Raw genomic sequence first — 27,903 nt, forward strand, 5'->3', positions numbered from 1 at the left:
CCCGGGGTCACCTCTCCTTTGGATGCAGGATGACCTCAGCATGCTGGAACAATAAGTCCCCCTTGCTTTTGCATCGATCCCTGGCTCCCTGTGGTTCACTCTAGGAGTCCCTGGTAGCTAAGGCTTGTCAGAGTTTTACAGCACCATGTGCAAGTATCTTGTCCCAACAGTTTTACATACAAATTCCACACATTCCTGGCTAATTGTTTATTAGTTGTACCAGTTGTAAAAGAAAATTGACTTTAGATGGTGCATGGAGTTCAGCTATTTTGAAGTACAGCCACCTCTGTAAGCCAAAATTGTGCTTTTATTCCAGCCGAACCCTAGGGTTTTGAGTAAAGTCATTCACCTTGATTAAGCCATCAGGACCAATTCTGTTTGGAAAAACAGATATCTGGAATTAGTTTGTTTAACAATCAATTTAAAATATATATTATGTGTATTTATATGTACCAGTTAATTTCACTTCTCCTATCCCAAATAAACATTTTTTTAAAATAATAAAAAAATGTTAATATAGTATGTGGATAATATATCTGTGTAGGTCAGGGGACACCTTTCTCTCTATTCTGGTGGTTTGAATGAGAATGGCCCCCATAGACTCATGTATTTGAGTATTCGAGCCTCCGTTGGTAGAATTGTTTAGGAAGGTTTAGAAAGGTATGGCCTTGTTGGAAGAAGTGCATCACTGAGGGTGAACTTTGCTGCATCAGAGCCCATGCCATTTCCAATCCAATCTCTCTCTCTCTCTCTCTCTCTCTCTCTCTCTCTCTCTCCCTCCCTCCCTCCCTCCCCCTTCCTCCCTTCCTTTCTCTCTCTCTCTGTATCTCTCTTTCTCTCTCTCTTTCTGCCTGATGCTTATGGATCTGATGTAAGCTATTAGCAACTACCCCAGTGACATGCCTGTGGCCATGGTCTCCCACCATGGTGGTCATCGACTCTAACCCTCTGGAACTGTAAGAAAGACCTCAATGAACTCTTCTGTAAGTTGCCTTGGTCATAGTGTCCCTTCACAGCAATAGAAAAGTCACTATGATACTTGGGTTCCAGGATCAAACTTGGGTCACCAGGCTTGACCAGCAAGCACCGTTACTGGCAGAGCCATCTTGCTGGCCCTTTTTCTTGACTCTTGACTGCCCGGTCTCCTTCTTCCCTCCCCTTCCTGTTCCTGCTCCGTCTCCTCTTCCTCCTTGGCTTTCTGCTCTGTCTCCTTCTGCCTCCACCTCTTCTTCCTCCATAACTTTAACTCAGGAGCACCTGGCAGGTTTATTAAGACAAATTCCTGGGCCTTATCCCCAGAATTTCTTATTCTACAAATCCATGGGGGAGCCTTGGATCCTGCACTTCTAATACACTCTCAGGTGCTGTTTCTAACTGCAAATCTCCAAAGCTCCACAAGGATCACTTTCCTGTTCTGTTCCTTCCTTTTCTCAAATCAGTATTTCTGTTCCTCAGAACAGAATAATATGTAGATACTCCCTGACTTATAATGGAGAGCAAGTCCTTGACTCTCCACTGTAAATGGAAAATACCATGTTGAGGGGCTAAAGACACGGCTCTGGGGTGGGGGGTGCTTCAGGGTGCACACTGCTCTTGCAGAGAATCTGAGTTCAGCTCCTAGCACCCATGTTGGTTGGCTCATAACCACCTGTAACTCCCTCTTCAGGGGTCTGACATCTTTGGCCTCCAAGGGCACCTGCACTCATAAGTGCATTATCCACCTCACCATTAAAAAATAATACATCTTTAAATTTAAAGAATCTTTTTTGGTAAGGAATATATCCTGTCAACAATGTGCTTAATACATTCAACCTATTTGGGCCATACCAGCTCAGCCACACTGTACACTATGGAGTATTGCTTCCCCAGTGATGAAGAGGCTGGCTGAGAGCTGTGACATGGAGCATTTGTCAGCATCAGGGGAGGTTACTACATTGCAAATATTGCTAGCCCAGGAAATTATATTGAAGGTCAACAAATTGAAATTTAGCTTCTACTGAACCTAAATGCTTATACATCATTATAGAATTAAAAATAGTAGATGAAGCTATTGTCTGACAGGGACTGTCTGCAACAGCCTCACTCTAGATCCAAAGCCCAGCACACACTTGCTTTCTTGGCTGCCTACACTCAGCCCAGTACACCCTTGCTTCCCATCCGCGGTTTACTCACACTTCCTGTTCAATGTAGTTTAACATCCTGCTAACATGGGATGAAGAGATTTCCCCATCCACTTCAGCGATATACGTGTACAGAAACTGGAAGGTGCTGAAAGGAATCCGGGGTGGTCCTCCATCATGGTCACAGGATAAAACTTCACACACTATCTTGAGAGTTTTGGCAATGGTCTAGAAAACCATAAGACAGAAGAAGGAGAGAGTCACTCTTCCAGGCTAGATTCCCTGAGATTTAGTTTAGACTTGAGAAAAAAAAAACCTGAAATTATCTCTTAGGTAAGATGGAGTGAAGATGGCCTAAGAGCCTAGAGAGTTAACATACGTCAATCAATTCATTCTAAACATAATGGCCAACAAATGTCTTACCCTTCTTTCCTGGAGGAAATTCAATTTATAAACTGCTAAACACGTTAAGGTATTTGTTAAGTTTAATTAGAGTAACCTCTTCAAAGGAGAACTGATTTTTCATCCTACAAAATTAGCACTCTCTTGGACCAGTAAGACAGCTCAATGAGAAAAGGTGTTGGCCACAAGCCCAGTGACCTTAGTCTGATTCTCTGGAACCACATGTTGAAAGGGTTACAGAATTAACAAAGGGAGATCACTCTGAGGATGTAGAGATTACTAAAGGAAACAGCTTCTAACCATAGCACAAGTAAAGCCCTGGTTAATGCACAGACAGAGCTCCCCAGAAATCTCTATCAGCTTAGGCAGTTTTACGGCCCCAGGTTACACTGTGAGTAATTAAACATGCTCCACGTTTTAGTTATTTTGGAAGAATGGGAAGATTTGCAATGTGAAATATTATTGTAGCTATCTCAAGACAGAGCAGGCTGCTTTTCCCAGGCATCTGTTAACCAGGGTCAACCTGCCTGCTTGGCACAGGCATGCTTTCCCTGACAAGAGAACCAGAGCACTCTTTTAACTAACTCTGTTCTGGTAACTTAGTATTTCCTAAGCAAGTTTAGTAGGTCCTTCATAACATCAACTTATCATTATCAGTTTTTTTCCTATATTAAAAGAAGAGAACCAATTCCTGCAAACTTTTCTCTGACTCTGTGCACATGCACACACACATGCATGATAAGTAAATGAAAAAAATAGAAAGTTAGAAATATTTCTTATTGTCTTCTGATCTTGTCTTCTAAAGTTTAGATGTAATTTGCTTACATATATATTATTATATCTAATGCATATTATTAAATATATGTTACACTGTACCCCAAAAAAGATACCTGGGGCAAAGCCATAACAGGGAGAAGAGTTAAGAGAGGTGTACTGTCTCTAGAAAGATTGGGAGTCCACAAGATAAAAACCCATTTTTACAGGGATTAACAGGGATCCACATAAGCAAAATCATCTGATATGTATATATGTATCTATATCTATGTGTATATATGTATATATACACATATATTCACTGTTCTGATTAGTTCTTCTTGTCAACTTCACACAGCCTAGAACTACCTGGAAAAGGGAACCTGATTAGAAACATTGTTTTAATCAGATTGGTCTGTGGGCATGTCTATCTTCATGACTAACTGATGTGGGCGTGTCTAGCCCACTGTGGGTGGCACCGTCTTTAGGTAGGGAGGTTCTAGACTATCTAAGAAAGCTGTTAGTAAAAGCTACTGGGTCAGCAGCATTCCTCCATGATTTCTGCTTGAGAGCCTGCCTTTACTTCCCTCAATGATGGACTGTGACATGGAAGTATAAGGTAACATAGATCTTTTCCTCCCCGAATTGACTTTGGTCAGAGTTTTATCACAGCATCAGAAAAAAAAATGACTTATTTTTTGTACACACACACACACACACACACACCACAGATCTTGCTGGCTTGCTAAAACTGCCAATGTAAAGATCTATATACATCCTCCAGGAGTCAGTCAAGAATTAGTCCGAGTGGTTGAGCTACGTGTGCTGCAGTAACTAGGCAGCTGCTCTGTGTCCTCTACGAGTGCAGGGAAGGCCCCGTCACTGGCGACTCTGTGGACAGTCAGCTGTCATCCTCTCTGAGTATGATGACTGTCTGCATGGTCCTTTTTTTACTGTGAGGCCTAAGAGGATGTGAATAGATTTGGCTCATCTTCCTAGAGGGCTTTTTACTGAATGACAGTGATTTTTACATGTCTTTAGGCTTAATGAATTACTATTCATCTTGAATCATTTTATGAAATAGGATCTTCAATGTGCAACTGTTTAAAAATGGTAAGCCATAAGATATAAATATATATATTGGTGTTTGTGGCTTTGTAAGAGGTCAGTTTTCTGGAGCTCCAGGAAAACAAACATTATAGGAAGCCTCATTCTGGCTCTTAACATGGGATGGAGGTGTAGTGGGGGAAGAAAAGTAAGTGTGAGTGTGTGAGTATGTGTGTGTGTGTGTTTGTGTGTGTGTGTCAGTTGGGGGGGGGAAGGCCCAAGTGTGTAATAAGATCAACACAGGAGTGGTTTGGAGGATATTTGAATGTGTGTGCTGAGCTACCTAATTCTACCCACGGCATTTCCTACTTCATTACATCATCCTCTTCTTAGGGTGCTGTTATGGGACAAACTGTTCTCCCCTCAAGTTCTTCTGTTGAAGTCCTCAGAGACCAAATCTTTTGGGTTCAGACTCCATCTTAGAGAACCTGACCTAAGATTGAACTGGAGTTAACTAATGAACTGGCACCTAGCACCAGTTTCCAGGTTACTCCCCAACAAATCTGCACCTCCAGGTTACAAGCCTGCCCCTGGCACTTAACTTCCTAACAACCACCAATCAAGAGAAAAGCAGAAGTTAAGTTTATGGTTTGGCTCCCAGCACCAGCTAATTATGTTAAAGGCCACAATGGCCCCCCAATCAAATGTGTGCCAGGCTAGAAACCCCCTTGCTTGATTGTTTGCCTCTATAAATGCTTTTCTGAAACTAGGCTCCGGGCTCCGCCTTCCTGGCCTGATGTCAGGGTTGGCGGGGAGCCCACACTCAAGCTTGTAATATAGAGACCCTAATGCGATTGCACTGGAATTGGCTCCTTGGTGCTCTTTTGGGGTTCACGAATGAACGCTTCCTGGCTCAACAGTCCTAAGTTCCAGAATCTGAGATTTTGACTCAAAGACTTAATAGGATTGCAGCATTCAGGAGGCTGAGTCAGGAGGATGGACAGTTCAAGACCACTCTGTCACCAAACCAAACCAGATACTTAGAAAAATCATTTTATTTCATTTTCAGCTATTGCCTGTGTATCTGTGTGTGTGCATATGAGATCAGAAGACTCTGCTAACAGGAGCAAAACTTGCTTTTCCAGATGGTCAAAGACCACAGCTTGCTTACTAAGGCAGGAAAAAAGTCTACCAGACTGATCTACAAGGACATGTGGGTTAGATTGAACACAAGCCCTCCGCATGATAATACCTTGACTGTCTGAGTTTGTTTGGGCTTCTATTATAACGTGTCTTAGAGTTAGAGATTCGATACAAATCTCAAACCCGTTGCTCACAGTTCTGAAGGTGAAGGGCTGACATTCTATTCTTCACAGATGGTATGGCTCACTGTCTTCTCACATGGTGGGAGGGGCAAACAGTCTCCTTCAACCCCCATATTTAAGGATCTTTAGTCCCCATGCCTGAGGATTGCACTCTCATGACTGAAGGTCCCACTCATACACCACCTCCTTGGGACTTAAGATTTCAATGTATGAGGTCAGATAATGCAAGCTGTCTGGTTACAGCGCCACGATGAAGCTCCAGCATGACATAAGCTTCTCTTAGAAGAGATGAAGGAGGCAGCTCACCTCATGACTTCCTCCCAGTTTAGGAGGCAGGCTCATCGGAGAAAGCCTGCCAGGTACATGATGTGCAAACAGAAAAGGAGTTGGAATGTGGCTTTCCAAAGTCACCTCAGGCTACAGCGAGCTATGGGGACAAGAAGATGACTCAGACATTCGCACAGTGCTGAGAGGCTAGGAAGTGAACCGAAGCCAGGGGGCAGAGAGGACAACGTACAGAAAATGTCAAGGGGCCAGCACCAGGGAGACCCGAGGTGAGGCAGCAGGAGCATTGTGAGGCTTTGACATCACAGAGATGCAAAGGCTTAAGCTACAAGCAGCAAGTGCCCAGACAGCAGTATCCCAGTGAAGCCCAGATGGTCCGAAGAACATCAGATGCCTCTACCTCAGCCCTTTCCTGAAACAGTCAGATGCTACCTTGGGGGGAAAAGGAGCATGGTGAAGCCCAGAGGCAGGGTTTGCCTGGAGGTGGTTTCCTTTGCTGCACCGATCTCAGCTCTAAGACTGAATCAAATCTACTTATTTCCCTACTCTTTTGAAGGTGAAGTAGATCAAAATCAGAATTAACTATAGATTAAATTACAAGATGCATCTGCCCGCCCCAGAGAGAGAGAGAGAGAGAGAGAGAGAGAGAGAGAGAGAGAGAGAGTCTTAGACTATCCTGTTAATAAAAAAGTACGCAAAATTGTAAATATTTTTCTTTTGTGATTTCTTTCAATCCTTAAGGCTCCCCCACCCCTCATCCCGACCCTCGCAAATGTCAATCCTGGTTGACAGCTCACTTGTCTTGCTATGTTTGCTTCTCCTCCTTGGAGAACACTGTATACTGTTTTTATGAAAGAGAATTAAAAAAAAAAACCCAACCACAAATAGTCTCCTCTTTCCTTCTCTCTGGAGAAGTGATTATAATGCCAGTCGCAGGGGAAACCCACGGGAAATTTTGGATTACAATATTTCTGCTAAATTTACACAGAAACAAAAATACCAAGTACATGTTCTGAAGGCATTTGAAAAGAAAGACCAAGATCGTGCTTTAGCTGTGCTGTGTGATACAAGTTACTTTTCCATCCCCATTGGCCTGAGCCTTGAGAGTTTCTTGTTGCCTTTTACATGTATTCCAGGGCTTTAGCAATTAGTAATGTCTCGCTTTCAAAAGACGTGGCTGATCCGTTTTCACTCATTGCCAGTGACTAAGAAGAGTCCACTCAGACGATACCTCAGTGTTAAATGGACATAAAAGGTGATTTCAGCATCCTTTCTTTCAAAGCAGGAAAATGGTTTTTCCAGTTTTCAGACATGTCAAATTTGGAAAAGGCCTGAACTGGAATGAGCTTACTCTCCTCATGACTGTGACTCTGGAAAGTCTCCTTCTCCTGTTCCTTTACATTGTTTTAAAAAAAAATAATCTTGCTCTCTTTCTTCTGAGGCATATGCCCACTCGTGTTTACCAGTGGTTTTCTCTGAGGCTGAACACCCCTGGTACCTTCTCTGCCAATATGGCTTCTAGGTATCTAGACCCCACAAGTAAACAAACCGTATCCTTCAGCTTGAAGTCATCACCGAAGTGGCAAAACAGAGTGAAAATTAATCTGAGGGCAATGACTGAAAATCACAAACAACCTAAAGACAAATTTGGCCAACGTTTGTCAGAGTCTGATGATAGCCATCCTCGTTCCCCCAGTTCTTGATGAGCCTGGAAATGACCTTCATTTAGAGAGCAGGAGGAAGCACGAAAGGCAGGGCTTTGTTTGTTTGTTTGTTTTGCTTTGCTTTTATCATTTCTGTAGAGCTGAATGGGTACAGATAGATTGTCCTTCCAGGCTCAGAGAAAAATGATGGAGCATTTCAAAGTTTGGTTTTGGTATACTAAGAACTGGACCTGGGTCCCCTCCCCTCCCAGTCTCAGTCTACCACTGAGCTGTCCACAGCTCTCAATCCTCTGGCACACAACATAAAACAGCTCACTTACAACTCCAAGAGAGCTACAGGCAAGGGCTAAAAACTTCAGCCACTCGATCTCCTCTGTGAAGCGACCCACATTCATCACGCTGTTAAACAGGTCCGTGGGGAGATTCAGCACCTTCCACATCTGGGCTAGCTCATCTGCGTGGATGATCAGTCTGCCACCAACCTTCGGGACAGGGAACACACAAAACACACAACATGAGGACCACAAGCGAGATGCTCTGAGTTCTCCCAGCACAAGGAGGGGAACGGGGAGCTAGAGAGAGCCAGAGAATCCCGTTTGACAGTTGTCTTTGTGATATTGTGATATAATTTAATATTTTTAAACTTCAGATGTCAGAATTATGGTAGCAAGATCTATTTATAGTCCATTTCATTTTTTATGATGGCTTTATGGTCTTTAGTTTTGTTCTGAGGTTGTCCCTGTAAGGCAGGTAGGACATCAGAGGCTGGCCTGAGATCTCTAGTGACATTGTCTCTCCTAGACTGTACATACATAGATAGTTCTCTGTATTGTGTTCCCTTTGTCTTGGCAAGAGTGACATGCGGCAACCCTGTGGCTGACCTGTAGGATTTAGGATGGGTAGCTAACATTGTTTGGTCCCAGGATCTTGAGAGCTTTGCTGGGTTCACTCCACAAAGACTTGGCAGTTAAACAGTGAAGGGGAGGGGTGGATTCCCCTTAGCTAAGGATGCAGTGAGGGTGCAGGTGTCCCATTAAGGTTCCAACACATTGCCAGGGCCTCTGAGTCCAAGGTTGAATGGGTCCCAAGTCACCGAAGCCTTCCCTATCCCGAATCCTAATGTGGGACACCATACTGCACAACTGTATCCCAGGGATTGGCCAAAGCACAGATTTTCTCAAGCTAGGCCATCTTTTCCCATCCACAGGCTAACTCCTACAGTACTATAGGGAGAGTTTTCCCTGAAGGGTGAGTTGTTTTTACACCAGCCTGTGGCAGACTTCTCATGGTCTAGATCCATTAGTGTGATGCTGACACCCTTTAGGACAGGCAATATACATTAAACTGAGCCCATAAATATCCTTTGAGATCTGGGGGTAAACTGTGATGAGCCCAGGATAGCCCAATGATTCAGTCTCTTCCATACTGATTCCTGTTTCTCTGAAGGAAGACCCACGTTGTGGCCAGCACTTAATAAGCTTGGGGGGGGGGCAGTGCTAATGGCCAGCTGCCTGCTGGGCATACAGATGGCCCTGATCTAACCTGTTCAGTCTCCGTGTGATCCCTAGAGCTTCTTACCCGAGAATGCAAGACCTTCAGCAGCTCAGGTGTCAGCTCAGCCCAGTTGGACAAAGGGACTTGCTCAGACCTCTCTCTCACTGGAGGAATCTCTCCACGGGACATGGCCCCAAAATACCTGCAAGAGAAGAAATGGGGGATAGAGGAGGCTCCCAGGCTCCAGTGGCCTCTGGATACTCTATGAATTTACCTTCCTTTAAAAAGATTGTATTTTTCTCTAAGAATAATGAACAACCCATAAAGCCTGGCATGTAATTACCATGGCACATTCAATTCCACCCCTCCTTCTTAGTGTTTTATTTTCATAAACAGAGAGAACCTAGGATATGTATAGGATATCTATCTATTCATGTGGGTCTGGTAGGTGCGAAGATCAAGGTTATATGAAGATACGAGCAAATAGAATGTTCCTGGGGGCGAACATGGGAAAGGGTTTCTGGCTTGAGGTGGTAAGGCCTGCGTGGGGCTTGAGCAAGGGGAAGGATGGCGAGGCCCTCAGGGAGGCACAGGTGGAGAGGTATTCAAGGAAGGGGCAGCATAACTTCATATGGTACCTATGAAGCAGTTCTGTTCTTTCTTCCCTCAGAGTTTTCAGTTAGATATACCTGCTGTGTGCTACTGCTTTGTAGGGTGGACTCAGTTTACGGGTGACATGACATAGGATCAAGTCCTATGTCAAGATGGTCATGATATGGAAAGAAGCTGACTGCCACAGGGAGTGGGCGTGAGCAATATGACAGACACCAGGGATGTCGCCACACAAAGCCTTATTATTCCTGAATCACAGACTGCTGCCCCTTCATGACCAGGTAGTATAAAACATGGGCGGGGGGCCGGTGTTCTATAGAAGTCCATTTTAGGATCAGTCTACATGACAGCACTAACAACTGCCCATTTCTGAGACACAAAGCAAACAGAACTAAAGAGACAGGAATCAGAACAGCAGCTTCCAGTCTGTGGCTGGGGGTCCTCGGTAGGACTGGCCGCAGAAATACATTGACATTTTAGAGACTGTACATGAGCAATCTCTGTAGACAGATCAGTGTTTGGGTGGGAGTGGGTACAATGGGGCACCCAGACTGGGATGTGACCTGACCTTACAATCAGATTGGGGGGGAGGGTATTTAGATGGCAGGGACAGCAATACTACAGCACCTCATTATGCTGAAGTGCCAGGTGGATATGTGGCACTCTCTAAACAGCCTTGGAGTTGTTAGTGTAGCTGGTTAGAGAATGAAGCCACACTGTGCACTTTGCCCTCTGAATCTTTGCATTCTATTTGCAAGTGAATGATTCCATGGTTACAGTTTTACAGCTTTAGGCTGTCACACAAGCTTGCTTCAGGACAAATCAGTATTTGCCCTGCTGATGTTGGGGAGCTGGCTTCTTCTTTGATGGGACATAGGGGAGGAAATTCTTGCATGTTATGAAGTAAATACCTATTTTATCTTGGAGATAGTTGATGGTGTTCCATCTGCTAAAACACTACAAGATTGTAACCCACAGAAAGCGATCCGGTAAGTGCTTTTGATGTCTAAACTGAATAGAGAATGTTTTTAAGTTGTGCTCTTTTTCACTGCAGTTGAAGTACAAACTGATCTCACATGGATGTCTAAAAAATTTATAGCACACCAGACAACATGGAGCAAGCAAGTTACAACGGTGGAAAGTTTTCCTCCATAAATGTCAGGGACAATATCAAGAAATGTCATTTTTTCTTACAATAATGCAGCAGCACAAGAACATTAAAATGCGGTTTTAAGCAATCATATGGCATAAAACAAAATCTGTCTGACTATGCCAAAAGAAATTAGCCTTCTGACATTAAAGTCCAATCTTAGAGGTAATACATACAATTCAAGATAGAAAACGACACAGGATTCATGACTAGGCAAAGCAACTCCATTTAGGCAGAGTAAAGACACCACCGCGTTACTTTCTTTCCATTCTAAAAAGCTTCCTCCTGGCTCAGCCTAGGAATCCAAGAGCTTATGCCCTCAGAAAGGGCTTTACAGCTTGTCTTCACCACCTGCTGGATACACCCGCTCACATCTTTTTCCTCTATAGTCTGAGGTATCTTCTCACAGAGACACCGCTAAGGAAGTAATCATCCAGCAAGGGAAACAGCTAGAAAAGGCCCCAGTAAAGTCTTGTTAGCTCTCAACCCCCTGCACCAAGCCAGGCTGCCCACTTTCCAGCAGGCATGTGTGTCTAAGAAGCAATTTCATAGTTGAGAGGCTTTCTATGTAAAGCCATCGCGGTGAAGTCAGCCCCTGTTGTGCAAGCTCACCCACTGAGCAGCCTCTAGGGGCCCTTCAAGGAGCCAATGTGCTAGAAGCACACCATAGAGCGACTTAACTTCCTCGCTTAGCTCTGTAGCCTTTCCAAAAATCCATGCAAAGGGGAAAGACCAGTTTAAAAAAAATTAATAAAGAAAATAACAATTCTCCCCACCCCCTAAAGACAGGGTTCAAAGTGTCTTTGGTCTTGCCCAGGTATGTGTTTCCACAGCCACGACGTAAAGTGTTTAATTAATCAGAGGAAACCAGCTTGGAGAGATCCCACTTCCTCCTCCCTGCGCGACCCCGCACCGCTCCACTAGGTGTATTGCTGCCATCTAGCGGTGAGAAGGAAAACAAGCTGCAGGTGTAAACTAGGGAAAGGCGAGCGGAGCTGCCAGCCAGATTCCTAAACCCCTTTCAACTAGGAAAGCAGATGGGATGCAGGGATGGATTGGGTGGGTATGTGCTAGCTGACACGGTAAGCTAGCTGATTCTATTTGCTCCAGGACACTTGGCCTACTGTCCTCATACGTTACTACTCAATCTGGCTAGTTTAGGGAAGGGCATCTCATCCGCTTTTTTGTGTGGATACGTCTGTGTGTGGATTTTAAAGACTTAGCTTCTACTAACATGCCTGCGCTACCTGACTGCAGGCTTGTCAACCTTCTCAGTTTCCCACAAACTCTCTTTCCTAATCTCTGTCCTCTGAGAGAAACAACTTACTCGGCAGCCCACTGGATGAGATCGGGAGGCTGGGTCCGAATGGCAGCTTTGGTAAACTGCTTCAGCAGTTCCGGCAGCTCCGGTGGGATGCATACTTGCTTGTCTGTCTGAGGCATTGATCGCTTGACCTGCAAGCAGGACAAAACAGAACACGAGGATTTTATTTGAGTCGTAAGCAATCATAAATCATAAGAAAGCACTTTGGAATAAGAGATCCCCTAGACCCTAAGTTAGCACTCGTTTTGGAGGTTCTGCTACTCTAGAAGACTTTCCATTGACTTAAACCCATGTCCGAGCAGTGGGTTTCTCTGGTGGGTGGTCCCCACAATACAAGTGACACAGAATGCAGAATAGGGAACACGGAGAATCTGAGCTCACCCTGCGGCAAATGCGCTCAGAAAGAATTCAAATGTTGGATATGAATGGTAGCTCAAGGAGGGGAGAAACCAGGGCTCGGCCCACCAAAAGACCGCTTCTTCCCCCTTCCTGGCCTGCACCTGAGATCCCACAAGAGACACTATGTTTGGTGTGGGTGCAAAGGCTAACATCTTTTGTGTGAGAACTCAGACTGGAAACAACAGCCTGTGTGTAGGGATGCACACCGAGAGCTGTCTCCATAGATTTTAGGGGGTGGTGGTGGGGGTGGGGAGAGAAACAGCCACAAGAGCTCGAAGCCACAGGCAAGCTCTAAGTTTAGATCTGGGACAACGATGCCTATGTTTGGAAACCCTGAGAAGAAGAGACTATGGTCTTAGGACAATGGCATTCCCTACTCTTTAGTTGTTTGCATTTATTTATTTATTTATTTATTTATTTATTTGCAAGAAGGGGATCATGTCTAATTTTAGACTTCATAAAGAAGCCAACTATATCTACATTTTACTAACATTTTCTCACCATTTAATAGAAAAGTAAGATTATAAAAGTCATAAAAGTAACCACCATATATGTAAAAAGGAGAAACAAAGTTTAAATGCAAAAATAGCCTCCCCCCCCAAAGCCTTATCAATCCAAAAATAAGTTGGGGAGGAAGCACAAGAAATATGGACTAATAAGACAGTTAGAAAGAATTCATGCTTATCTTTAACCACAATATAAGGCCTTAAATGTGCCAGTTAAGTACAGAAATCAACAGACCAAGTTTTTAAACTCTAGAGACAGTCATAGCCAGAAAGGCCCACAAAGACAGGAAAGACGGAAGATGAAAAGGTGCAAAGAAACCACCAACCGTGCAGTAGTTGATTTAGATGCTACCGCTGACAAAAGAGACTTTGAGGCAAGTCACTTTAGGGAAAGATTTCCTTATCAGGACAAACACGTTGGTTACTGCCGTTCTCCCTGAGCATGGAGACACATCATCATGGGGGCATCTCATGGTACCCAAAGAAAAACAGGACTTTGTTTTGGATCTCCTAAATATTGTAACGATGACTATGGGTGATAAATATCTAGAATTAAAAGTATACCACCATGGGGCAGTCTCGTGGTGCCCATGGGAAACCAGGATATTGCTTTGGCTCCCCTAAATATTGTAGCAATCTAGGGGTGATGAATAGCAATCTAGAGTTGGCAATTTTCCTGATAGGAGAGGAGAGGAATGCCATCAGAAAGATATGAGAGGGGTCTTGGAGTACTAGTACTCCAGGTTTAAGCCAGACGATAGCTGCATCGATGTCTCATTGTCTTCTTAGCTATATTTATACTACACATTTTAGTTTTTATGTCTAAACAATGTTTCCATAGCTACTGTTGCAAACTCTTTTTGTTTTGAGATAGGTCTCATGTAGCTCAGGCTGGCCCTGACCTCATTTGTCCTGAGAGTGATTTGAAGCCCCCAATCTTCCTATTTTCACCTCCAGCTGTTGGGATTGCAGGTATTAGCCACCAAGTTCAGCACTGTGAATTGTTTTTTGATGACTTTTCAACCTTTTTATTTGGTAAATGACAGTGCCTTAGATTGCTTATTTTGTGTGTATCTTAATTTACTCTGGGAAAGTGTACAGTACCTGATTTGCCATGTTAATCCTTTCTTACATACGTCTACACTGCTGTATAGTCAGCAACACCTCCCATTTCCAGAGCTATCTCATGCTCATCAAATGGAAACTCTGTGATTGAACCAAAGGCCCTTTTGCCATTGACAACCACAACTCTACCTTTTTGACTCTGTGGATTTGAGAGCTTTTAGGAACCCTATGCTCGTGAGTCACATATATTTGTCCTTCTGGATCTGGCTTATTTCATTTAGTATGATGTCTTTCAGCTTCATGGATGTTGCAGCATGCACCAGCAGCTCCATCCTTTTTAAGCTTGTATGACACAGTCCATGAGTATGTACCCGCTTGGTTACTAGGATTATGCATTCTTCTGTCAGTGAGCACTTAGAAAAGACTGTTGGCATCTTTGAGGGATTTTAATAGTGCTGCTATGAACATGTGTACATAATATCTAATTGATATCTGCTTTTAGTTTTGGGGTATGTAACCAGGGGTAGGCTGGCTGGGTCATATGGCAAGTTCAATCACATTTTCTGAGGAATCAAGAAGCTGATTACACTATTTTACCATCTTTACTTATTTTGATAGTATCTTTTTTAAAAAAATGTGCATGTGTGCATGTGAGTGTGTGTGTGTGTGTGCGCGCTCGTGCGCACGTGCGTAAGAGTGCATGTATGTAGGCCTGGAATTCAGAGACTCATGCATGCTATGAAACACTCCATTTTAGAGCCACACCCTCAGCCCACAAAATTTATCTGAACACAGTACTACCTGTCTTTTGGCCCTGTGGTCTCAAAGCGCTGGGTTTGCCCCACATTTTCTCCAGGCTGTTGAGTCCCACTGAACGCCATTGACAGTTTCTTTGATACGTGTCTCCAGTTTATTCCTCTCTGTCTCTACCCTCCCTCTCTGGCCCAACTCTTCCTCACCCATTGTGCACCTTTCCTACACAGCATACTCATTCCAGGTCATCCTCTGGTCCATCCTACCCAGGACGCTCACAACCATAGTCTTGATTGCTTTTCATAGACCAGAAAGCCCTGCTCACAAAACAGCTTTGAGAGCCAGACTGTCAAGGTTCTCCATGACATTTTATTTATTTTTATTTTGTGTACATTGGTGATTTGGCTGTGTGTGTCTTTGTGAGGATGTTAGATTTCATGGAACAGTAATTACTGACAGTTGTAAGTTGCCATGTAGGTGCTGAGAATTGAACCTGGGTCATTAGGAAGAGCAGCCAGTGTTTTAAATTGCTGAGCCATCTTTCCAGTCCCCAATTTGTACATATTTTAAACAATATATTTCCCGCCATTACTGTTAACACCACCCTCTGTGGCCACTTTCTAAGGAGTTACATTTACAATGTATCTTTGTTTCTCCTTTTCCCTTGGGAGGTTACTGCTGCTCGAACTGCCTCCCTTTCTTCTATTCAAACCCACACAACCTTGATGCTCGTTTTGAGACCCTATTGAGCTTTCCAAGAAAGCCTGGGTAGCAGCAAATATTGTTGGCAGTGCACATTTTGCATTAAACTCCGTTCTGCCTCTTTTACTTATCAAAGTCGAGCTCCTTATAGTGAGTGTGGGAGATGGCTAGCAGGTGTGCAGTGAGAGAGTGACGCTTGTAAACAGTTTATAGTGACACAAACTTTACACCACTAACAAGCGTACAGTAGTTGAAATTCCATTTGGATGTTGTTTGGCACAGTCAGTAAACTTCCAGGTTTTTAGAACCTCTTGTTTGTTCGTGCTTAAAGTTTTATGTGTAACACCTGCCGTCAGGCACACACACAGGGCTTTCCCTGTTGTACGTGACAATAAAACCACTCCTGTAAATCTGATTTCTGTTTTAACTGGTATATTACTACACTGTCAAACTTTGTGCATATGTGTTTCAAAGTCTTTTTTAATTTGCTCTTAAATTTTCACATTATTTATTTGCAACAAAGTCTATGCTTCTATAAATATCATTATCTGTCTCTACTAAAATTTATATTTGTTCAGTGTGATCAAGCCATGTCCTTATTCTAGACCTTTTGTGCTGGGGATCAAGCACAGGGTCCTGCACAGGGCAGGCCAGGGCTCCACCTCCGAGCTTCATGCCCAGTCCTTGGGTTTGGGGACAAGATCTCCCTCAGTAGTTTAGGTTGGTCACGGACTCAAGATCCTTCTGTTTCTGCTTCTCAAGTGCCAAGATTACAGAACCATCATGCCTGGCTATTTCAGCTTTTTATGTTGATCTCAAATCAGATATTTGATGTATTTTTTAATGACTCATTTACTTGCATATAGAAATTACAAATGATGCTTGCTTCTAAAAACAAAAATGGCCGGGCAGTGGTGGCGCACGCCTTTAATCCTGGCACTTGGGAGGCAGAGGCAGGCTGATTTCTGAGTTCAAGGCCAGCCTGGTTTACAGAGTGAGTTCCAGGACAGCCAGGGCTATACAGAGAAACCCTGTCTCGAAAAACCAAACCAAACCAAACCAAACCAAACCAAACCAAACCAAACCAAACCAACCAAAAAAGAAAAATGAAAAAATGATACAATCAATTCAATAAAATCTATGACCTTCAACATCTTAAAAACTCCAAGTATTTTAATTATAATGGTTCTTGAAATAAACTTATATTAAAACATTACCATTTTAATCATTATACTTATCATTTTTGAAATGTCCCCCCCTTACTAAGTGCTCAAATTTTCAAAAACTTTGACTTAACTTTCTTTGAGAATTGGTCTGCTACAGTCCAAAGCCTACAGTCTCCTTGAAAGCCTTACATACACTTTCCTGCCATAAAGAATAATCTTGGGCTTGGGTCTTGGGGATTAATCTCAGCAGTAGGGCACTTGCCTAGTAGGTGTGAGACTCTGGATCTTCAGCATGCAATATATATATATATATATATATATATATATATATATATGCATTATATGTATGTATATATCTATATATGTATATATAATTTTATTAATTAGCTCAGCACTTTTTAAAGTCCCTCAAACCATTCAGTAGTTGAAACATAATTCACTTGGGAATCTATAGAGAGAATTGTTTTAAATTTACATTCTTTTCCCTGTTCAGTTTTTATAAGCCTGGGAAAATGGGAAATGAACAAAACTGTTCCAGGTAAGTTACTATGTCAGGTAAGTTATGCCAAGCTTTAACGGAAACTTTCAAATGATACAGTGTCTCTTGTGAATGAAATGCATTTATTTATCAGGTGGGGCACATGTGCTGCAGTGCACCTGTAGAGATCAGAGGTCAATTTGAAGAGTTCCTTTCTCTCATGTGGGTCCCTAGGATGGAACTCAGCGCCTCTGGCTTGGTAGCAAGCCTCTTTACTGACTGAGCCATCTTGCCAGTTTCCAAAGGATCAGGATTGTGTTTTTAAAAATTACCCTGTGTGTGTAATTTTTTACATTTCTTTTATTGTTTGAAAACTTCATAATGTATTTTGATCAATTCTACTCCCATTCCTTCCCCTCCCCCACTTTTTCTTTCCAACTGCTTTTGTTAATGATTTAAGTCTATCAGCATTTACTATTTTCGAAACAAAACTGAAAAGTTTAAATATATAAATCTCTCAGATGTTAATGTAAATATTTTTATGAAAACATCTACAGATAGAGTGGCATTGTTCACTCTTTCCCAAGTATCTTGATGTCTGGCCTAATAAAGACCTAAGTCTCCATGTCCTATTGGTATTCTGTCATGTTTGGAATCTGTACTGTGCACTTTCAGAGTGAAGGAGGAGGGTAATGACTGTGTTGTCACAAAAACAGCTTTGACTACACACAGAGTTAGGGCCTTTCAGAAGTCTCCAAAACCACGAGAAGAAAAACACTGCTCTAGAAAACTGCAAAAGTATTTGTGACAATTAGCCAATGATGGTTTACATCATCCAGAGGTCAAATAATGAAGAAATGGTCACTTGAGGAGGAAATAAAGCCAAGATGTCTCCTGCATCAGAGTTTCTCATTGTAGTAACCTATCGAGAAATGAGCATGTTCGGGAGCCATTTGCTCCCATAAGGACCCAAAACGAATAGGGGAAGGGCAGCTCTGGACCAGCACTGTTGGGAGATGCATGATGCTCTCCACATACTCAACCACAAGGTTTCTGTGCAGAGTGATGAACTCGTAGATCTGTGTTTGGTTAATGCACTAGTTAGAATGCCTGGAGAGGCCTGTTTGGAGAACTTCAACTATCCTGCCAAGAAGTACTAAACAAACTGCACACAATGTAGCAATGGGAGTAGAGACACAGCAAGACAATAAGATGTTCTGGGTATCATCCAGACACAGAGTCTGAGCAGACAGAGCCATGGGGCAGAAGTCTGAACTTTTCTCACAGTGTCCCTTGCTCTCTGAACCCCAAGACCTATGTGTGCCTGAGGCTGCTCTCACAGGGACCCAGGTTTGCTCACTCACCTGTGGCTGCAAATTCCACTTTAAGAGGATGTTAATAACAATCCAGGCCACCCTGGTTCCATCTGCATGTATGTGACTGTCTGTGGTGGAGCGGTTCTTTGCTGTGTCCCTAACAAGCTACCCACCCAAAGGAGATTGCTGGTTTCATCCTCTTCTCTGGAGGCGACAGAAGAACATTGTTTGCTTTTACATGTCAGTGTTTTACATGCCTGTGTGCTGACCTTCAAAGGGGGGCAGGGTTGGTAGAGGAATCTTTCCTAAGTCAAGTGCCAAAAATTTCTGCTTTAAAACGTGTCTCATTGTCTTAGGATGCTGTGTGATAAAAGAGATTTACTGGTAGCTGTTGCAATCAATTTCTGGTAAAAGATGGGCTTTTATACAGTAAAAATAACACTCGTTACAAAGTAATCTGGAAAAACGCTGGTTGTTAGGGGAACAATTAGCTAGTTTTTATGACTTAACTAAAATATTGATCAGACTCCTGGAAGAAATTAGGAGACAAATTGACAGTGCAGACAAACTTCTTTTGATTGTAAAGAAATAACTTCCAGATAATCACACAGACCAAAGGACACCTTCATTACTATCTAAATGGAGTGGGAGGGGCAAGGAACAAATGAGAAAGATCCAAGTGACCCAGGGCAGGCACTGGAGGAGGGGAGGGGCGGGGGCTCGTCTAAAGAGGTGCAGCTGTGCCTTAGTCTAAGCGGACTGAAGTAGTTTGCTGAGGTCGGGAGGGTGATGAGATCTTTTACTGTTTCTGATCACCTGTTAGATTTATGAAAATACCAAAACATAAAGTAATTTTGCGCTGGTCATGTGATTCCCAGGTTGTGCACACTGAGTGAGCCAGGATAGAGGGGCCCATATGGTACAAGCTTAGCTACCATATTAAGTGCGATATAGTGACCCTTCACACTTAATAAAGCGCTTTGGCTTGTGTCAAATTAGGCTTCGCATAATTGGCAACCACATTTGACCCAGGTTATGAAAGCTCCATGTTCCTTTCATAAAACAATGTAAGTTTTACAATAACACCCATTACAACAACCTTGCCCCTCCCACACTTTGTATCACACCAACTACATAACTGACCGACTAAGTACTTCTGCTTAGTTATATGTTCCCCAGCAGCAATAACTGGGTTTCTTAGTTTACCCACTGACTGTGTGGAAGACAAAGTTGCTTCCTATCCGAGAGACTTCAGTGTGTCAGAGTGAACTAACACACTCGTCCCTTCTGCTGCTCTCAATGTCCTCAGGTCTCCTAGTCCCTCGGCCAGCACCAGACTCGGTCCCTATCCTGCACAAGACCCAAAGGACAAGACCATGACATTTATTCCTTTGCAATCTCTGGAAAATACCATCCAGCTCACTTCCCTTGCACATCTCTCATTAAGTAAGCCACGATCTGTGTTTCTTTTAAAAACTTGTTTTTTGATCTCACTGCATCTAGAATGATCTAATTTTCTTCCCTGCCAGACTTCACAGGCTGCCCCCAACCCCAGACTGACCGACGCCCTCCCTCTACAGAGTGTCTCCTCAGTTTCTTTTAGAAAAGCTTCCATCTTGGACTGCCTTGACACTAATTTCATAGATATAAGTGAACTGTCTCCCTCATTTCTGAATCTAATGGTTTTTCTGGTGACATATTTTCTTCCACGATTCTGTATTGTATTTTAAAAAAATTGATTGCTCCCTCAAGAACTGCTTTGTTCTGTCAGAAATGGCTCTGCCCTAAGTCCACTTAGCTCCAAACTAACTAGTTTCTGCTGCTCACCTGTCTCTTCCATCACTTTGGAGATACATTTTCTGAGGTTCAATTCCCTCCCATCTATGTCTCTACTTTGGATTGTTCCCGTAGATATTCTACATGAACTTGGACAGGAAGGCGAGTCTGTAGCTACTGAGGGTCACGTTCCATATACACCCAGAGGATTGGTTCTGTAGCTCAGGCCTTTGACATTGGATCTAACTCTTCTGTTTGCTCCTTTATGAACAACAAGAAAGATGTAAGATCTCCATCTGAACTAGGCAGTGTGAAATGCCCTGTGACTACAACATTTGGGAGGTAAAGGCAGCAAGACTATAAGTTTGTAGCAAAATTACATCTTAAGAATAAAAAGGAGAGAAAAATGTGTGGGACAGTATCTATATGCTAATTTTTGTCTGTTCTTTTAGTTCTGCTCACTGTTGTTTTAAAAAAAGATTTACTTATTTATATGAGTACACTGTAGCTGTCTTCAGAACATCAGAAGAGGGCTTCAGATGGTTGTGAGCCACCATGTGGTTGCTGGGAATTGAATTCAGGACCTCTGGAAGAGCAGTCAGTTCTCTTAACTAGTGAGTCATCTCTCCAGCCCAGTTCTGCTTATTGTTACTGGTTCAATTTTCATGCTGATTATATATATATATATATTATAATATATAATATATATATAATATAACATATAATATATATAATATATAATATATATATGATATGACACACATAAATATAACATACATATATAAAATATTTAGATTTTAAATTTTAAAATCTAAATACTTAATTTAAAGTTTAATTTTTAAATTTTTCTATTGAATGAACTCATCATTATAAAATTCCTCATAATATATAGTTTTAATGCTCATATTTAAGGTCAACTTGGTTTGTCAGCTTTATTTTGTTAATTACTTCACAAAGCATATATTACAAAAGTTCTTTTCAAAGTATAAACTGTTTTAAAAATACTGAAAGTTTCTCAATCATATTAGTTTAAAATGCATTTATTTCTATACTTTCTAATATATTGGTTTTTTATATTTATGTTATCTGATTTTTAGTCTTGAAATTGAACAAATATTTTTAGTATTTTAGTATTTTCTTATTCAGTTTTGAGATATGCATTGTTTGTCTCTTAACCCTATTACATTGGGGTAATCTGGTTAACCCAAAGATTACAATAAGTATCCATAATTTATTAAGTCTACCCTTACATTTACTTCTTGGATGGTGAAAGCATTTAATAATTTAACTCAACATTCTTTTCCTACTCTTATACTATTGTTATTATTAATTTTATTTCTACATATAATTTTCATCACTGTTGACATATGACATCACTTTTGAGGCCATCAATATTAAGCTATTTTTCCCACATAATTCTCCTCCCTGTGGTCCCCTTTCCTGCTGGCCATTATTACTTTCTAGGATCATTTTCTTTCAACCTAAGTGACTCTCCTGGAGAGATGGCTCAGCGGTTAAGAGTGCATTACTGCTCTTGGTGAGAACCCCAGTTTGGTTCACAGTATGCACATTGGGCAGCTCACAACTGCCTGTAAGTCTGGCTCCAGGGGAGTTGATGCTCACTCTTCTCACACAGAACACTCAGATCAGACCCCAAGTTGGCAAATGTTAGCAGGCGAGGAAACAACTTAACTATGAGCTCTTTGATGACTTCTCCAGTGCTTTTAGAACACATTGGGGGCTGACAAGATGGTTCAGCAGTGAAGGGCTTGATACAAAAGCCTTCAACCTGAGTTTCATCCTCAGACCCCATATAAAGACGAAAGGAGAAAACTGACTTCACAAAGCTGTCTTCTGACCTCCCTACACATGCACAACACAATAAGATATGAAAACTGGCACACACACTTGTACACACACACACACACACACACACACACACTTAAAACAATTTAAACAGTTTTTTAATATTGTGTTTTCACTTGAACCCCTAGAGTTGATCATGTTCTAGCTGACTGTAACCTGAACTCTACACTGACGATTCCCAAATGATCATAAATTCTCCATCCATCAGTTACCCAAGGATTAAGTCATTCTTTCACCCAATAAAAGCATCCCAAACATCCTTATCTCTTCAATTGCCCTGCTGTGATACATCATGGCCATTTTAAGGTCACCTTTTTCTTTTGGTGTCCATTTCTATCCAGTGTACCTAACTTTTCCCAATTAGGAGAATAAAACCAAGCATCTTTTCAAACAGAGACACATAAAGGTGATAAATGGTGCACACAGGTATCAGGCTGTGCTGTGCACAGTTAAGACTGGTCTAGTTCACTGCTGTTCACATGATACCATACTGTCTCTTCTTGAAGAAAGTAAGTAAATGCCAAGAATTTTTCTCTAGGGCAAACCCAAACTTAAATAAATACTGTTTTTGTGTTTTTCTGTTTGTGTTTTTCTGTTCTAAGAAATCCTGGATAATCTCATTTGTATCATGGAAGTTCATTCTTAGTACCTTAGAGGAGAACAAAGGTCGTTTGTCAGAGCAGGTCCGAATTTAAAAGCATGCTCTAAACAGTTGCTCTATGTGAAGGGAAATTCTTAGATGGACTCACAGAACCAAAGGGTGCTAAGTTCTAATAGTAAGAATTTTCTATTTTCCCTTCTTCTTCTTCCTCCTCCTCCTCCTCCTCTTCCTCCTCCTCCTCGTCTTCCTCTCCCTCCTCCTCCTCCCCTTCTTCTCCTTCTTCTCCTTTTCTCCTTCTCTCTTCTCTCTCTCTCCTCTCTTCTCTCTTCTTCTCTCTTCTCTCTTCTCCTTCTCCTTCTCCTCCTCCTTCTTCTTCCTCCTTCTCCTCCTCCTCCTCTTTTCCCTCCTCTTCTCTTCCTCCTTCTTCTTCCTTCTTCTTTTTGATTTTAGAGACAAGGTTTCTTCCCACCACCACCTTTTTTTTTTTTTTGAGACAGGGTTTCTCTGTGTTTCCCTGGCTGTCCTCACTCTGTAGACCAGACTGGCCTTGAATTTAGAGATTCACCTCCCTCTGCTGGGATTAAAGGCATGTATCACCACTGCCTGGCTCAGATCAACTTTCTAAACCACCTAAATCACTCTAAAAACTTTAGTTTTAGTGCATCTTTAGTATTTTTCTAATCAAAATGACACCCCATGTGACTTTCAAGAGCTCCATGAATTAAGTCCTGGGTGTGGTGGAACAATGCCTGCAATCCCATCAGTGGGGATTGCCCGGGAGTTTGAGGACAGCTGGGGCTACATCGTGAGGCCTTGCCTAAAAAAGAAATGTTTTTAAACTCTCCACAATTTATCCTATTTATATTAGCTTTGTTTATTTGTCCAACTTTATAGTATTGAAGCCCTGGGCCAAATTCATCATCAGGCTGATGCAGTGTTTGGATGCCAACAGCAAAATTGCTAAGGGCAGGCTCACTTGACTTCATCCTTTAAAAAAATTTTTTTTGGGGGTTAGGTTATCAAACTTGCTAGTACCACCTGCTAGAAGCCATATGTTGCACATTATTTAACAACTGAACAGGTAACTCAACCTATCCAAGCTTAGTCACACCTCTATTTCAAAAGGTTCCTCTATGTCACAGTGTGGCCCCCATGGCCAGCGGTGCATAGCTTGTCCACAGACTGCTGGATGCTTCTTAAAGTTGTCTAATGTGATCCTCTGATTTGGGGATTTGATGTTTGTATCTGAGGTTGCCTTGTCTTTTCTGAGAACATTATGGAAATATTCTTTATCCTTTAGTGAACTACAAAAACACTTCACACCACGCCCCCGTCCCAGGTTATGCGTTCCCCCACTTCTGCTATACCTGTAGCAACCTTGATTCAGAGACTTGAAGTACAGGAACCAAGGCTCTTACGTGAGTACATAATAGTTTTCAATACAAGACCAGGGCTGATTCTCTACTGTTTCCATTACCAGTCTCTGTATTTATAGCATTGCATTGTTCTTTTCTAACATAACACACACGGCTACTGCCCTTCCTAGCAAGGTGCAGCATAACACCCCAATGACAGATGCTCTAATGAAGCACTACTCATGGCTGCTAGAACCTTCTAGACTTGGGCATAGCTTTAATTATCAGATCCAGGGAAAACCATCAACCCAACCAAACTTTGTGTGATTTCTTGGAATTAGACTAAGCACTGGAATATAGAAAAAATTAAGTCAGACATGTCAAATTTAAAAACTAGTGTAAGGAATTGAGAGGAAGATTGGTGTTTAAAATAGGTATGGAAAATGTCAAGGAGCCCATTCTAGACAGAACAAAAGAGTGGGAGTCGGTTAGAAGAAAATTTCCAAAGACTGGTAATGATATTTTAACTGAGATCCAAGGAAGCCTAGAATGCTTACTGCTATGTTCCAATCCACAAGAACAGTCCCAAGTAGTGGGTAATTATTCATTGAACATGTTTACTGTGAGGTAGAAGAGGGATTTCACCCGGCCAAGAAGACAAACATTGTGGAGGTTTTAGAAACAAGTGAATTCAGTAACTGTGATCATGGTGCTAAAGTGGATGAAAGGGAACGGTTGGGTCTAAGGCTGTATCTGTTGCTCAAGATCTGAATGTAAGAGCTCCTCTAAAGGCTTTGTACCTTCAAGGACATAGAGACGATTTATGTAACAGGGCCACACCTCTGACTCTGCTGTTGGCTAGATACACTGACCATCAAATCATTGCTTCTCAATTCCAAAGCTGTCCTTTTCTGCCTCAGGAAAAAAAAAATGGAAGTAGGTCTTTCACTATTTTCCCCTGTCCCAGCTGTCTCATGTTAAACTTTGTGTGTATATAGCACTGGAGAGGGACATGGGAGGAGGCAGCCATTTTTTTTCATGGTTCAGATGTGGTCTCCTTGCTGGACTCCAGAAACCTTAAGTGTCCCCAGCTCTGGACTCTGTAGTCTCCAGCATCTGGTCCCTGCTCTATGCCATTTCTCTAGTGCCTTCCTGCTGCAGTGAATGTCTATGGTGACCTCAGTTGGCAGTTTTGTTTGTTCTATGGTTTGGTAACTATCGAAGTCTGTGTGCTAAAGACTTGGTCCCCAGGGGATGCTACTGAGAGGTGACTGAACTTTAAAGAGAAGTGCAGCCCAGTGGGAGGTTCTTCGGTCATCAGGAGCATGCCCTCTGCAGATCATGGGGTCTTAGATGTCTTCCTTTTCTCTTTGCTTCCTGCCTCAGGGGACGAGTGGCTTGATCTGCCACAATTTTCCATTTTTTAAAAAAATTTATTTATATATGTGAGCACACTGTTGCTGTCTTCAGACACACCATAAGAGGGCATTGGATCCCATTACAGATGGTTGTGAGCCATCATGTGGTTGCTGGGAATTGAACTCAGGACCTCTGGAAGAGCAGCCAATGCTCTTAACTGCTGAGCCATCTCTCCAGCCCCCAATTTTCTATTTTTTAATGATGTGTTCCTGTTTCCAGAAGACAAGTTTAATGGGGCGACTCAATCTCAGAACCACCAAAATAAGTCTTTTCTCTCTATAACTTAATTACTTCAGGCACTTTGTTATAGTGATGGAAAGCATCCACACCCGGCACCTTCTTGGGAAGCTCTGGAGCTGAATGTTGCTACTGTGTCACCTTCTAGTAGGTGGACTCTCCAGCAGCCCAAAGAGTCAGTTCTGTCTGGGTGGCATCCTTGCCCTCCAGTGAACTGCAGCCACAACCCTCTACAGGAAGCTCTGGGATGGGTCATTTTCTGGAATGGTCTAGCTCAAGGCTGCTCCTTATATTTGTGATCCCTGCATACTTCAGTTTTCTTAAAGAAAATTTCATGTTGAACCTTCTTTGTAAAGTCATTTGTACTATTTCTGTTTGTTGGACCCTGAAACACATTGGCCAATAGCTTCAGGAGTGAACTAAGGAGAGTGGAGTGGGGCTTCAGGCAGGGAAGTCTGAAGAGGAGAGCCTGGTAGTTCCTTGGGCACAACTTGAGAGCTTCACATCTCAAGAAAGTAGGGAGGGACTGGGAAACAGATATTTAGGAAATTGGATATATAGAATTTGGTAGGAGGTAGGGGAGGAGAGTGAGAGGAGTCTAGAGTTATTTAGTTTTCAAAGCCTGGAAGACAAGATGGGTAGCAGCTTTACCTTTGTAGAAATGTCCAACACAACAGGAGAAGTTCAGGCCAGATTCCCCTGCACTCACTTACTGTCTCTTACTTACTCTCAGGAGTTCCATACACTCTTGAATCACAAAGCTTTGGAATCTTAGATTCTTTGACATCCAGATGCAACTTCTCAGCCTTTGAGCAATATGACCCAGCCTACTCAATTTCGTTTTCTAAAGTAGGGGGACCATTCACTCCAACTGTTGTACTATCCTAACATCCTGAAAAGGTCTTTCCCATTCTTAAAGCTCTTGGTTTGGGCAGGCTCTCTTCAATTATACATCTAGGGTCCACACCCCAGTCCTTATAACCCAATAAATGCCGACTAAAAAGAAACTTTCAAGCCTCCCAGCGAGCCATCCCATACTTGCTAAGTGCTAAAGAATATAGGGTTGTGAAGTATCTCCTCTGGGCTCGTTTATGGAATTTCATTTGGCTTTATTGGTGTGGTCTCAGGGTTCAGTCACAGAAATGAAAGGCTCCACATCCAGAATCTCAGAGCTGTTTCTATGAACAGCTCTTGGAACTCAGGACCGAGCCCCTGTACATCCTTGCTCTGATTTGAAATAGAAAGTGGTAGGGCTTGGCCATGCAGTTACACTGGCTTGGAATGTGCTTCCTACTTTACACAGGCTAATTCTTTCCTCTGAGCTCAGCTTAATTCTCCCTTGACCTCCAAGCCAGATCCTCTACACGCGTTCAATGACACTTAGTTCAAAGTTGACAGGATTATTTCGATTCTTTGACTAAGTATATTTCTTTTCTATCCACTCTAAACCCCATGTTAGACTCGGTCAGTACTTTGATCATGATAGAATTCCAGTGCTAGCCTAATGCCTGGAACTCAGAGTTTAGTAGATACTGGTAATAATGAATGAGCAGTCTAGTTTATGTGTCAGTCACACTTCTTAGTGCTGACAATGGTCCCTCCAAATGTGCTCCTACACCTATTTTACAAATGGAAAACAGAGGGGACTCACCAGATCCCACTGTTTCCAAGCCACAGTGCATAGTATTAAAAGACAATAAAAAAGTAGTTCTGGGGGAAAAAAAACCAAAAACCAAAAAACAAACAAAAAACCAACCAAACCAAACCAAACAAACAAACAAAGAAAAAAACCAAAGCAAAACACAGTTTTGGCCCATTTAAAGATCTGTGTAGGCTCTTTCTAGATTCTGTGGGCAAGGAATGGTTGGGAATCCAGGTGAGCCCCGCGCAGTCGTGGCATGGCCAGGGCTGTTCACCACCCCTTCCACTTCCCCTTCGGGGTACCTCAGTTTGGCCTCCAAAGGGGCTGTCTGGCTTCAGGCGACTCCTTGCGCCTGGTATCAGGCGGGAGGTGAGGGGAGAGCTCCAGCGCCTGGACCCTTGGTGGGGGGGAGAGCGGGAGGACCTGCTAGGGAGGGACCAAAACAG

The 27,903-nt window shown here is 42.5% G+C and overlaps 1 protein-coding gene across 2 annotated transcripts; it reads right to left on the reverse strand.

Moving 5' to 3' along the window:
• Window positions 1–192: 192 nt before the first annotated feature.
• On the reverse strand, window positions 193–27,903 carry Ropn1 (rhophilin associated tail protein 1). Of its 2 annotated transcripts, none has more exons than XM_028752303.1 (6): window positions 27,760–27,903; window positions 12,180–12,307; window positions 9,175–9,292; window positions 7,917–8,078; window positions 2,173–2,348; window positions 193–374 (listed from the first exon to the last, which is right to left on the reverse strand). In XM_028752303.1, exons 2-6 carry the CDS (start codon window positions 12,293–12,295, stop codon window positions 308–310), a joined length of 639 nt encoding a protein of 212 aa, XP_028608136.1. In that variant the 5' UTR covers window positions 12,296–12,307; window positions 27,760–27,903; the 3' UTR covers window positions 193–307. The 2 variants fall into 2 exon arrangements, with proteins under 2 accessions (XP_028608136.1, XP_028608135.1); XM_028752302.1 differs by lacking the exon at window positions 27,760–27,903 and adding an exon at window positions 26,467–26,531.

This window comes from Grammomys surdaster, unplaced genomic scaffold (genome assembly GCF_004785775.1).
Source record: "Grammomys surdaster isolate TR1022 unplaced genomic scaffold, NIH_TR_1.0 125889, whole genome shotgun sequence".
Lineage (NCBI taxonomy): Eukaryota > Metazoa > Chordata > Mammalia > Rodentia > Muridae > Grammomys > Grammomys surdaster.

Excerpts from the sequence above, each read along its gene's own strand:
- Ropn1 (XM_028752303.1), bottom strand. The coding sequence starts at position 12,295 with ATGCCTCAGACAGACAAGCAAGTATGCATCCCACCGGAGCTGCCGGAA. Across the intron at positions 9,293-12,179 it reads CTCATCCAGTGGGCTGCCGA|GTATTTTGGGGCCATGTCCC; the intron begins GTAAGTTGTTTC and ends CTTCTCTTGCAG. Across the intron at positions 375-2,172 it reads AACTACATTGAACAGGAAGT|AATTGGTCCTGATGGCTTAA; the intron begins GTGAGTAAACCG and ends TTTTCCAAACAG.